Genomic DNA, 14,037 nt, shown 5'->3' with positions numbered 1-14,037 from the left:
TTGTCCCTTTCCTGAATCCGGCTCAGCCGGTCTGGATCTAAGGGGTTCTGGGATACGCCGGGCGGCCCGGGAGAGCCGGCGCTCCGCAGGTGCCGGCACGGGCTGGCGGGGAGCCGGGCGGAGAGCCGGGCGGGCCCCCCGAGGGCAGCCGCGGGACTGCTGCTGCCCGCACCGGACAGAAGCTCCCCGGTACGAGCGGCTGGGCTGGGCTGGGCTGGGCTGGGCCGGGCCGCGCTGCGGGGGGATGGGGATCGGGATGGGGATGGGGATCGGGATGGGGATGGGGATCGGGATGGGGATCGGGACCGGGATCGGGACCGGGACCGGGGCCGCGCGGCACTCACCGCCCCTCCCGGTGACGTCACCGCGCGGTGACGTGTCGCCCGGCCGCGCGGGGGCCGCCGGAAGCGCCGGGAGGCGGCGCGGGGCCGGTGCGGAGTGGGTTCGTGCCGCCGGAGCGGCAGCGGCGCAGAGCTCAGCCCCTGCCTTCCTTCCTTCCTTCCGTCCTTGTGTTCCTGCCTTTGCTCCGCGGCAGCGGCGGTACCGATGAGCGGGCTCCGAGCGCCCGGCGTGCGGCCGATGCCGACCTGCCTGCTTCTGCTGGGGCTGCTCCTGCCCGCCGCGGGCGCGGGGTGCGAGCTGGAGGCTGCGGACGGCGGCGGCGGCCGGCGGGGAGGACGGGGAGGCGCGGCCGCCTCTGCGGCGGAGCCGGTGACAGGTAACGGCCCCCGCGTGTCGGTGCAGGGGTGGGACGCTGTTCTCCCGGGGTCCGCGGCACTCCCGGGCGCCTCCGTCCGCCTCCCGCCGCCGCGGGGCCGGGCGCGGTGCGGCTCTGCAGAGGGCGCCGGGCCGGTCTGCAGGGGGTCCAGCTGCGGCGGCGGCACTGCGGTACTGCCCGGCGCGGCCCTTCCCGGGAAGGAGCCCGCCGCAGGATGTGTGCAGGATCCTGTTGAATAGCGATATTGTTGAGATCCGGAGCCGCCGCTTCCGCGTCGACTCCCGCGGTGCCGCCCGTGCGAGTGTCCGGGGCGCCGCCAGCCGCGGCCGAGAACCCCCGAGCGCGCCCGCCCCGGCGCCGCACCCGCGGGCGGCCTCCGGCGGGGACGGGGCTGCGGCGGGGACGGGCGAGGGACCCGCCACAGCCAACTCGCGGGTCCTGCTGCATCGCAGCACAGCTCCTGCAAAGGCAGAGGTGTCCATCCCTGCCCCCAGGGGGGTTTAATTCTCCAGGAGAGTGGAAAGCATTCCAGCCTTCACTTAATTCTTCAAAGAAAAGTCGCATTACTGTACTTAGGGCAATTGGTAATTCCTGCAATTAAAACCAGCGGTTTTACTGAAACATTTAAAATAATCTAATTTAAGCAGGCTTTGATGGCTCTGAATTGCTTATACACATTCTGAATCTATCCTGTAAGGTGCAGGAGGAAGCATTATCGCCTTTAGACAGTTCACTTAAGAAAATGGGATTTGTATCTTTGGAGATTCTCGGAAACATTTAGAAGTTCGTCCTTTCTCATAATGTGCTTTTCAAAAAGCTCTGTAATTGGAAGGAAGAACATGGAAGGTGGACGAAACAAGAAAAACCCATATCTCTTTTGAATCAAAGTAGTGTGCTTTTCTTATCAGAGAAAAATTTCTGATGGTGTTTGGAATACTATTGACACCCAGAGCTGAAAGTACTGAACTTCAGCTGATGACACATACCTGGGTTTCTTCTCAGCCCAACACCTTAAAGACATGAATTTTAATTATAACTAATGAAATGTCAGCAGTGGTCAAGAAATAACTCCAAGATAGAGATGCAAGGCTACGTGATCTAGCGGTCCTGTTAGAGGACACAACGTTTCTGAAATCTGAATTGTCCAGTCTGTTGGCTTGCTATATAAACTGAGGAAGTTGGAACATCCGCAGTCTGTGAAGCAGCAGTTGTACCTCCCAAGGGTGTTGTGGAAATGCTGTATCAGAACAGCTTTCTCTCTTTTTTTTTTTTTTTTTTGATTGTGATTAATCTGGTTGTAGGTGGTATTAAACAGTTCTTACTATGAATAGCACTGACACTGTATACATTTTGTGCTTAATCAATTTGGATGTGTCAGTCAGAAAAAAACAAATTTTTTTAATGTTTTATGGACTGTAAAGGTACCGAGATGCCTGTCAACTGTGTTCTCGCCCTCTTAGCAGTGACTCTGGTGAAGAAGAAATACAATTATTTGAGAAATCTAATGTGCTATGAGTGGATTTATTGTGTTACATGACAGTATGGTCTGGAAAATACATATGGTTGAAAGCCACCTTAGAAACAGTGTTAAATTTTCGGGGGTTTCAACGTAGTTCCACGTTCATCCAGTTAATAAATACGTGTTTCAATTTGTCATGGAAGCTGTTTGCCTATCTAACTAACTCCCAAGTAGTTTTAAGTTACTTTTTGCGGAGCTGGAATAACTCCTGAAGGTTTGGAAAGAACCAAATTACTTTTTCAGGGGGTGATTTTAGCTATATTATCTATCATTTTTCTAAAAGATAAAAGTTGCAAATGTCCTGTTGAGTTAGGAGAGAGTGCCAACACTCATCTGGAGAAGAATAGAATAAACTTTTAATTCAGTAGTTTTGACAGGTTTGAGAAGTACAATGCAGAAGATAAAAAGCTGCTAAATATAAAATGCTGTGCTAGGAAGAGGCTATGGGATGCTCAAATTGAGATGTTTGGGAAACAGAGCTGTAGGAAATAATTCATGACTCCTAGTCACAAATTGGTCCTAATGAGCAACATGCAGCTGGTAAAAGTAGATGCCATCCTTGGATGTGCTGATCCAGTGTAAATTACAGAAGGCTTTTGTTTTTTCTTTTTGATTGCACGTTTGTCTCTGGTTTTGAGTATTAAATCCAAAAAATACAGAGGACTGTAGCGATGTGGCTTGAGAGGCTCAGAACCTATGAATTATTATTTTTTTTTCATCAAAGTATTGCATTATTTTGATGTGGTGGAAAAGGCTGTGTGATGGGTATGTATGCAAGAAATGGTTCACGGAAGCATTGGGGTTTTTTTTAAGCTTTTTTTCTTTTTTTTTTTTCCTGTGGTTGAGATGTAGGCAAAGAGGAAGTAAATTTTAGGGGGTGTGATTTAGATTAAATATAGGCTGGAAAGTTTTTACCTATAACAGTCAAATTATGTAGATTGTTAAACAGGTTCCCATTATTAGAGGTTTTTATTGGTTTAGAGAAGAAACTGGCAAAGATAATCTAGACACTTGACAGAAGAGGGATGTACAATGAGTTTTAGGACTAGGGAAGTGCCTAAGATTCTATTTTTGCCATATTTCATCAGATATTCAGGTACTTACTTAATTTTTTATATAGATTATCATTACTGTTGTCTTGTCTGTGTATATGTGCCTTTTTAACAGTATTTTTGAATGACAGCTGAATAGGTAACATGACACTGTGCTTGAAGGTATTTAGTCACGATTATGAAAATTGGACCAATAAAACTGTGTCTCCGTTGGAGGGAACATTATGAGGCTGTTTGCTATTCACTCCAGCTCTGCTCGTTTACTACTTAGTTTGGTAGAAGGTTTTAAGGAACCTTCTGTTCTAAGCTTAAAGCTAACATTTTTTCACATTTTTATAGTCACCCAATTTTAAGTTGCTTTGTAATTCTGGATAATTGTGGATTCTTTTCCTGTTTAAATTATCCATGATCATGGATCAACATGACTGTCTTTGGATGTGACAGAGAACCTGCACCTGTATTTGGCTAATAAATTTCTCTCAAATTATGTCTTATAATATTTGAGACCAGTTTTAACTACTGGTATTTACTGAAGAAACAATAGGCAACATAATGTAACCTTTTTCTTAGTAATTCAAAGATTTTTCTTTTAATTGCACTCTGTTCTGGAACTTAGCCATCATCTTAGCACTCTGAGCTCTTAAAATTAATCAGACTTTGGCATTTCAGAAGTGAAGGTTTCTGGAAAATGTGTTCTTAGCTGCAATTTTACAATTGGCTTAAGCTGTTCTAATGTGGGTGGCTGTTTAAGTGGGGCTTTTTTCTCTGGAGTTGACCCCAGCTGGCCATGCACACAATATTGTTACCACAAGAGAGCTAGTAGGAGTAGACATGCTCATCCCACTGCTGGAAAACCACAAGGAGGGAAGGAGTTTCATGCTCCCTTTCTGCTTTGTACCACTGGACTTGCCCTAATGTTGTGATGGGCACTGTCTGTTGCTTTGGCTTGCAGGAACGTGACAAGAACCACAGGGACCAGGAGAAACTTTGAATTTCTTACCAGACTCTTTCCTGACTTGCTTTAAGCCTAGCACCAGTGCAGAGAAGAGGGAGGACCATGGGGTCAAGGGAGGGGAACAAGGATGGTCTGCTTCCTGTGATGGCACCTAGAAATAGAACAGAGCTGTTCATAGAGTTTCATCACTAAGGTGACTGTGAAACTGCATCAGTGACTTTTTTGGGTCTTGAATAATGTATTTGGACTTTGGTGGTTGTGAGTGAGACTTTGTGTATGGTGAACTAATACAAAGAGGATGGTGAATTTGGTCACATAGAAAAATGCTTTTGCATGGCTATTTTGGCATGCACTGGTCTTAAAAGTTTGTGAGCTATGAGACTTCTGTTGCCTTCTTAGTAAACTGCTAGTAGATTTCTCTAGTGATGAAGACTCAGCATTACAGGTTTACTTTTTTTTTTTTTTTTTTTTTGCAATTCCATTACTTCTGGTTGTCTCTAGTAAAGCTCCTTGTAATCTGGTTTTACCATTGCTGGTAGGAGGACAGAAATTTCAAGTCCTGTCTCCTCTAAAGCATGTTGACTTCGAGCTGTCATTTATTTTTTGATAGCATCTCAATGCAGTCATTTGTCTCTGGAATAGAATTAGTTCCTCAGTTGAATTAAGTTTTTAATTTCTTAGCATGTTTTTTATTTTTAGTGATGAAGAATAGGAGAAATGCAGGTGTGATCTCTGTTTTGATAGCTCAGTCAGCAGTTGCATTGTCATAACTATGAGATACAGTTAAAAAAGCTGTGAATGGCTGGATTTGTAGACAGTTTTGAAACAAATATTAAAAAACAATTAACCAGGAAAAATCATGGCCTTTATGTAGCTGAGTGGGTTTGGACTCCCACTCAGAGATAAGATATCAAGCATTTGTAACTTCCTCTGCCCTTAGCTGAGTTTTTTTACCTTACAGCATTCCAGTGTTTGGATTGTAACTCTTCAGTTCTTCTGCTAGTGTGTTCTGGACCTTCTGGTGTTCTGTGAGCTTTTTACCTTCACCTCTTCTGAAGATTCATTCTTAGTGTTGTGATTTAGAAAGGTTATTTAGCTGGTATTTTTTTTTTTGTGTTAAGAGTAGTAGTGTGTAGCAGACCCTTTGTTAAAACCCCTAGTGTTGGTCCCTGAAATGTTTGAACTCTGTCATCTCTCCTTCAGCAGGTTTTTGTGTTGCCCTTTCAGCTATAAGCTTTCTGAAGACAGCTCTGCTTTTCTGAGGACCTCCTACCAGATTCTGACAAGCTGGTCCCACGCAACTTGGGCATGACTCATTTTCTTCTGCTTAACTCCAGGGATACTGATCTATCATAACTAGATTGAGCTGCCATATATTTGTCAAAAGAGGACTGTACCCAGTGACAGGAGCTGTTGATCATGATTAGATTTCCCATGATGATACTATTACTATGAAAATCACCTAAAAATACATATTTTTTTTAGCATTTGTATGAAGTAAGCCGTTTGATAGCTTTCTAATTGATTTTTAGTCTGTGTTCTCTAACTTGTACATCTTTTTTGTATTTAGTAATCATTCTCAATCAGCATTTAGGGAGAGGAGCGTACAGCAAAGAGCTGTGATGTGGGAAAGCTAAGAAAATTACTAGTGCTCTTTTTTGTTTTTTTGAGTTTTTAGTGCATGTTCAAAGACTCTTCAGAAGTCAAAAGTGTATTATTTTACATAAGCATTGACTAATTTACTGCAGAAATCCTGCTGTATGGGAAGACTTCATTGGGATTAGTCTGTTAAATCCTGTCTGTGAAACTGGCGTTTTAAAATACAGGAACTTGAGATGTTTATCTTGAGCACATAAGGGAGTGTGAAAAAAATGAATAACCACAATGTTTGTTGTCCTAAAATAAGCACATATACATTTTTAGAAACCAAGGTGAGTTTCAAGTTATTACATAAGTTATAGTTATTCTGCCTTTGGTTACTACTAAGTATCTTCAGTTACTATGGAAACTGTCTGCATATCTGAAAGGGGAGGGCTGAATAAAATTATAATGCATTGTTAAAATTTAGGATCAGCACAGAGTATGATGATTGTCAGAAAATTTACACTTGTTTACTTGATTTCTCTGAGCAATTCAAACTTAACTGAAGAGAGTTTATCTATACCTTTCTTCCCCTTGCCCCTTTTTTCTGGATCTTGCTCATTTTCCTTCAAATCCAAAAAATCCATGGTATTTTTCGAAGACCTGGTAGAGGCGGGTGTCTTTAAATCTGTATAATGAGATGTATTCTAGAATTTTAACTAAAATTCATCTTGGAAATTGAAGATAATGTGCTTGTCAGAACAATTCAGAATTTGAGCGTACAGCACTCAGAACTGTTGACTCATTTGATTAAACAGAATTCAAATTAACAGGTAAGAACCACTGACCTTTTAAATGTCGTTCCTGTGGTCTCTTGCCAAGATTTTAAGTATATCAGGAGATTTTCTCTCTATGCAGACAGTGTTACGCTACTGCAGGTGAATCTTGCTTCTCTAGTGATTCCTAGGTGTTGGGATGGGAAGGGAACCCATCACTGAGTTACTGCAGCTTGTATTGCAAACCACAAGCAGCACCACAGAAGCTTGTGTAAATTGGAATTGTTGTTGAGGCTACTTGGATTGTGTGAAGCTTTAACTTCTGCAGTAGCTCAGAATTTATAGGAATTCAAAGATAGCTTTGATCCTTTTCTTCTAGGCAGCACTTTCTGTTTCCTACCTTTTCTTGTACCTCATGAATGATTTAAAAATTGTCAGCAGCCCAGCCCTCTGATACTGTCTCCAGCTAAAATTTTAATACCTGATTGATTTTTTTTTTTTTTTGGTGTATACTGTGTTTCTGTAGTTATTGTAAGAAATGGTCATGTGCTCAGCTTCTAGAATTGAGATGAGTAGTTTACTAAAAACAGTAGTTTAGCTGAACCTATTTAAAGCTGTGTTTAAAAGCAAGCAAACCTTGTGATAGAGTATGAATTTAAGTAAGGTTTTGTTGAATAAAGATTTGCTGAAGACATTTTGGTTTTCTTGGCTACGTGTACTTTCTCCTTAAAAGGAGAAACTTTCCACACATGAAGGTGTGGTCTGAATGCTCCTTTGGAAGGGGTTAATTGTATGCTATTATTAAACATGTAATAGTGTTACAGATAAAGGAACAGTTTTTTTCAGTTCCATCTAGTGTCTGTGAACTGAATTACTTAAATTCAGAGTTTTCTGCAGGTTAAATATGTTACTTAGAAAAGAAATTTTCACACAAATGTTATTTTATTTCTAATAGTAAATAACTCTTTGTGGCTCCTCTGGAGATGTGTCAAGAATAACTCCTGAATGTGGTGGTTTTTTTTTTTTTTTTTTAATATGTGTAGCATTTGACAAATGAGTGAATGGCTCAATAAACGATTATTTTTTAGATTTACTCTGTTTTCATGTACAAGTATGTTCAGTGAGCTTTGCTAGGAAATTATAAGCTTTGACTAATAACTTTTGTCAATCTGCTGAATTTTTTTTTGTACCAGACACAGGCTTTTACTTGAAATGCCTTCCCCCCTCCTGCCCTCACTAGATGCATTTAGCAGGTGGGTCTTCTGTTTTTATGCCTAGATCTAAAGCATATAAAAAGAATCATATGTTGTTTCTCTCTAGCAGTCTGGAAATGACAAGCTTGATCAGTTTTTCCTCATTTTGAAATTCTACACAGTATTTTCATTTGAAGAACAGCTAGCAAGAAATATTATACTGTTAACAAATAAAAAGCTTAAGCAAATCAGGTGTTCTGTGATGATTTTGAAACAAACATGAAAGGTAGTTTTTCTGAGTAGGAGTCTTCCTTCTACCGTAGTTTTAATTCTAAATTGCTATATATAGAAGGTTGCAAGGTAACTTCTTGCTGTTACATTGTATTTCTATGTGAAAATACTGCTGGCTTTAGTTATTTTCATTGCCTGAAGTATTAAAAATTGTTTGGAAGTGAAAATGAAATTGCCTTTTTTTTAGTGCCAAATACTTTTTACTGTTTTGCTAAATATGAAGATTAGATTATATAATATCATATAGTTCCAAAATTTGTATTGTTATGTGTCAAGAAGGACAAATATAAATATATCTTTTCCTACTTGTGGTTTTTAGTTGCAAATGAAATGCATAGAGACAGTTCTGTCTTTCCCAGAGTACATTTTAAATTTTTATTTGAAAAACTTAACTCTGCCAGTATTTTTTTGGAACCTGGCTGCCTCAGTCTCTTGTTAATACCTGGTTCAAGTTCCCTGAATATGGTTATCAGTGCTGTAGAGGGTATTCTAGTTACTTTGGAAACAGCACGGTAATATGTCAGTCTAAAATACAGATAAGAGCCACTGAAAAGGATTCCATTGACTTCAGTGTATGAACCTGTATTATGTATTCACTGGGATTTCATTCTAAGACTGCATTTAAAGTAAAGTAGTATTTTGGCTTTGGTCTTGTATACCTTCACTGCCAGTAACTGGTTTTACAGTGATAGTGTTGCAGGCAGGGGTTGGGGACCTGTAGCTCTGCAGCTTTAGAAGATGTTAACCTTGTGACTGGTTTAACTTGACCTTGAAATGGGCTGTTTCTGCAGGAAAGGGTGCTCCTCCTTTGTGCTTGTTGCTTTCTCTCCCTCCCCGTCTATTTTGTGTGTTCCAGCTGCTCACTTATCGTGTCTGGAGGTGGACTGCTTGGGGGAATTGATTGAGCTGAAATCTGGGGGTTCTTTTCATCAAGATCAGGTCTTTGCTTCAGTTCAGTGCACAGCTGCACTACAGTGTCTTGTGAAGAGATAAAAGTGCTGGAGGAAAGTATTATTAACCATTTTAGTGTAAGCCCACACATGCCAGGTAAATAGAAATTGAGAGAGTTGGGTAAAGGGAGACTTAGGTACTCAGAAAAAGCTACATTTTACCCAGATGTTACCAACTGTGAATCTGAAAAATGACATTCAAAATTGGTAAGGAAATACTTCAGCTATCCATAGCACTTGTGGAGAGGGGCTTTTAGATTAGCAGTAGAGCCATGATTTTAGCAGAGCTTCTTAAAGCGATCAGTTACTGTAGAATATAGTAGCTTATAGAAAAATGGATGGTTTGGAATGAAACCTTTGTTTTGGGAGTTAATTTGGTTTTCGCCTATTGGTTTATTGTAAGAGAGTTTATTTCTCAAAATTGAAATTGCTCGCCCAGGCATAATTATTTACTTCTATAAAGTAAAACTGATGAAATATGATTTTATTAATACAGGATAATAAGAACATGTCCCATTCTGATTTGGCTGTGGATGTTTGAAAGCTAAAAAACCCACCTATCTGAACTCTAAATGCATCCAACTGACTACTTTTAAACACTGTTATAAAAGAATCCAAGTAAAATTAGTTTGTTTTCCTTATTAAGTAAACATCCTAAGAAACTATGCATCTGTGATGTGTTATTCTTTTGTCTCTGAAGCACTCGGAAGCTTGTTTTATGTTGCCTCATGTCTGTTTATAGTATCCTATGAACAGTAGTCAAGGCTCTAATTTCTCTTGATGTTGATGACTGGTAAGATTTCCTTATTCCAACAAAGTGGAAGCTCTGTATGCAAGCTGGTCTGTGATCAGGTTCACTGAAATCACTGTTTTCTTACAAAACAGTGATGAACAATCACTGGTATCGTGTCTTAATGGAAGGAAAAGGGATGCATTTGCGCAGTACTAGATGGTTACAAATGGAGGATCAGAAATAAATGGAAGTTTGGTGTGTGGTGGGGTGATGAGCTGGGACTCAATGTAAGCTGCTGTTGCATGAAGAAGTCTCTAAAAGTATTTCATGATATTGTGTGACAGGGAGATGAGATGGTAGTGTTGACATGCAGAAGAGTGGTGCAGGGAGAAAAAAGAGGAAGGAGCTTGCTTTAATGAGTACGTTCTTACCATTAAGTGTATTCTCAGAATTGATTTAACTGATTAAATGGATCTCTGATTAGCTGTTATAGTTGAGATTTTTGGGGATAGTAGTGGATTCTTCTTTGGAAAAAGCCTGGTTGTTGGTCAGGAGGAAATACTACAAAGTATGAAGACAGAGAAATAGAATACTGATCACTGTCACTTGAAAGGATGTGTAAAACTAGAAAATACACAGAAACACACAGAGAATATTCTGAGTTAGAACGGATCTGCAGGGATCATCGAGTCCTACTCCTTTGTAAATGGCCCTTGCTTCGACTGAGCCCACAACCTCAGCGTTACTAGAGCCATACTCCAACCGAGCTAAGATGCTTGAATCAAGCTTGCCAGTGCTTTTATATGCATTTTTTTGTGTAAGATAAGCAAGTAGGACTTCTTGGTGTTAAAAGACCTGCCCTGTGGCTGTAGTTCTTCAGAGGCTAAAGGCAGCTGTGGTTTAGGCCTTCAGCCTGTCTTCTTCCTCATGCTGAGCTGTTTCAATTTAATAGGTTCATTTTTTGCTGGAATAATATGCCGAAATTAGCTAAGCAAAGGTTGAATGAACACTGGGCTGGAAGCAAGGAAGGCCAAGAAGGTGGAGGGAGGGATGGAAAAGCACCGTGTCAGCCAGATGGGTTTTGAGTCTTAGGAGGGAGATAGCAAGGGTGTGGTAGGCCTCTTTGAAATAATGAGTATTATAAAGCAGGTAACTGAAGGAAGACTGGTACTTACTTTCATGCTATGAGGCCTGGAGGCATTAATCGCAAAATCAGCAGAATGTTTGAAAATAGATATATCCCTGCCCCCCTTTCCCAGTTTCTAGGGTGAAGTGGGAGAACATGTCTGCACGAACAGGTACAATTGAGCTAGAAATCTCATTACAGTGGACTGTTCTGTAAAAGAAAAATGTGTTGTTTTGGGGAAAAATTTTTGTTGCCATCAGCCTCTGTGCTGCACCATTTGCTGCTAGATGGTCCTTGGCAAGATTGAATTGTGTGGACACCTTTGAGTAAGTGTGGCCATTTCATGTTTTTGCTAATCTTCTGTGAAACTGCAAGGTATGGTTGTGTCGCTTGAGACTAAACAATTTGACCATATAGTTGCCATTTCCGTTAGCATTTCACTTTTTCTTTTTGTGCAAATGTTTAAAGTGATTGCTAAAGTAGAAAGAATAAGAGTAAAATGCTTAAAGGAGAATGTCATAATGATGTAGTAAGCTGCACCATAATTTGTGTGGTTAGTTTTTGGGAGGCGTAACTAATTGGGTGTTTTCAGTTTGAAGACTGGCAAAATTTTTGCTGGCATTGACTCACTTTTAAAATTGATTTTATTGAACTGTGTTTCTGCTCTTGATTTGTATTGGTTTGCAGTCTCCTAACACTGAAATTTCTTTCATGCCAGAAGTTAGCAGAATTACAATGATTTTTTTGGTTTTGATTTGCTTTTATTATACTTAGTTTTCTGTGCCCAAAAGGTTGTCAGCAGCAGATTAACATTCTTACAAAAGCCAAAGAACAAGACAGCCATTGCTTTGTTGCCCAGATAATTATTTTTATTCTTTAAATATGAATATATTGGTTGATTATTCATTCAAATAGATGCTTTTTATGCTTTAGTAGAAATGTTTTAAGAAGTGCTTCTTTAATTCTGGTCATGTGTTGTTTTGATGCTGTGTTTTTGGGGTCTGTGAAGTGTTGGAGAAGACTTGAGGCAGAGGACTAAGCATAACAACCGAATATACAGAGTTTTCAGAATACAGTAATAGTGTAACTGCTTAAAGACTAGATATTGTCTTGCTATCTGTCTTTGGTCTTTTACCTTCAGATCTGACTGTGGGTGGAGATTTTAGGCAGCTGTAGGGTTTTAGGTGATAGTGACGATTTTGCAGGTTAATCAACTAATTTTTGAAGACATTCATCCAAATTGCTTTGGAAAGTGGGCATTTACTCTGTAGTTACTACAAGGCCACTCTTATTTGTAGGATATTGAGGGAAAATAACTAACTTCATGGACTTTGTGGCCTCCTGTATTTTTTATTCAGTCCACCACCTGCCCCACCCCCAAAGATTTATAAGGGTTGTTGGAATGAAAAGAATTGTTTCACTCCTTCTCATGTGATTGTGAGTACTTGAAGTGAAACTATCTGGTCTTGTCTTGGGTTCTGCTCTGAAAACTGACCTCAGAAATGTTTCATGTATGTGTCTAGTTCAGGTTGCCTTCTTCAAAATTTTGTTGGTGTACACAATTAAAGCAAAAGTGGAAGTGAAACACTGCTGGTAACAAGGACTTTTTGCGCATGTAAATTAAGGGAGATATGGTGTTCAAAGGAGTGAAAATTGAGTTTGCTTTTTCAGGTCCGTGCTGTAGTTTCAATGACCATAAAGGATGAGCTTAATTCTCCTATGTTAATTGGGAATATAGTAAGAGACTAGTTAGAAGCTGGAAAGGAGCATGAGTTTAACTATCAAGACAGAGCTATAGCTGTTTTTCTTGGCAAGTTTTGCATTCAGAATTTTGAAGAAGACTGACTTAAATATGAAATTCTTTATTGCTTACTGCACACAGTTGAGAATTGGAAAAATCAACGGTATACTGCTATGGAAAACAACATCTTATGTCCTGGGATCAACACAGAGGCTGCCATTTATACAGCTGCTTGTATATTTCAAAGAGCTCTTTTTGTTTGGCTAGGTAGTGAATTTGACATCAGCACTTAACTACAGAACAGTCTGTATTGTGTGGAGCTAAAGTGTATAAGACATTTCCCTAAAGTATTCTGCTTAACCCCCAGGGTTGTTTGATACCTAGTGGAGAGGATAGTTCCTGAGTCTTTTCTTAGTGTTGGCATGTGAAGCAGGTGTAAGTTAGAGACGTAGGAAAGGGTGAATTACGGTGTTCGTAGTGGTGGTGTCAAGTACCAACACCAATAATGAAGTTCTCTATTGCAGACGTGCTAGGGCAAGGTAAGTGCTGTTCTTGTCCTGTGCATCTTGCCCAGGAGCTTTAAGTAGCCTGTAATATTTGCATGAAAAATGAGCCATTGGCTCTGACATGTTCACGTATTTTATGAAGTAGCCTCACCTGATGGTTTTGGATTTCTCACTTAGAAATATTTTGAAACCTGCTACTTCTTTGGTCTATCTCAAACTGCTGCTAAACAGAGAATACTTCAAAGTAGAAGTTGGAGCTGGTTTGTTTGTTTAATAGGCAAAATCCCTTGATTTTACAGATTGTCATTTTCTGTTAGCAATTGAAATGGATATGAGGTTTAATTGTAATGAAAACAAGTTCAATATTTCATTCCTAACCTAGAAGATTTTAAAGACAATGGGAATAACTAAATATATATGAATATGGTTTAAATATTTCTATCAGAAATTATATTTTATTTTTGTTAAGGTATCACCATCCAAAGGATGGCTTTCAGGCATCTTCCGGTTCTTACTCGGTTGTTGTTCCTTTCAGAGGAAATAGGGAAATAATGATTTGCATTTGGCAGGGCAGGCAGAAAGCTTTGTTTTTGCATTGCTGGGTGAAGCATTTGTGATGGTTGCTGGTGGGGTACAGGGCCCAGAGCAGAGGAAAGCAGCCAGACCAGTAGCAGCTGTTACTTCCCACACTGGAAACATCCAGCAGTGAGACTGCTTCCTTCTTGGCTTTTCTGAATGGCTGTTGCTCATGCCAAGGCTGTTGTTGTTATACTGGACTTAGAGAATGCAGCATCATCTGGAAGCTGGTGTTTCAGACCATGCAAACTTCAAGGATGTAGTTGGAAAAGCATATTTGGGTAGCATTTACTATGCAGTTTCCTGCTTCACCTATTCAT

At 40.6% G+C, this 14,037-nt stretch overlaps 1 protein-coding gene across 1 annotated transcript in view; it reads left to right on the top strand.

The window, feature by feature from the left end:
• Positions 1-546: 546 nt before the first annotated feature.
• STIM2 (stromal interaction molecule 2) overlaps positions 547-14,037 on the top strand; it is a gene marked incomplete at its 5' end in the record, with an annotated part of 64,906 nt that continues 51,415 nt past the window's right edge. Inside the window, one exon of the mRNA XM_082282480.1 lies at positions 547-718. Within this exon, the coding sequence (XP_082138606.1) occupies positions 547-718 (172 nt within the window). The remainder of the gene's footprint in view (positions 719-14,037) is intronic.

Source organism: Coloeus monedula, assembly GCF_965178545.1.
Source record: "Coloeus monedula genome assembly, chromosome: 5".
Lineage (NCBI taxonomy): Eukaryota > Metazoa > Chordata > Aves > Passeriformes > Corvidae > Coloeus > Coloeus monedula.
The sequence above is the reverse complement of the archived record's forward strand: the minus strand, read 5'-3'. Positions and strand labels throughout refer to the sequence as shown.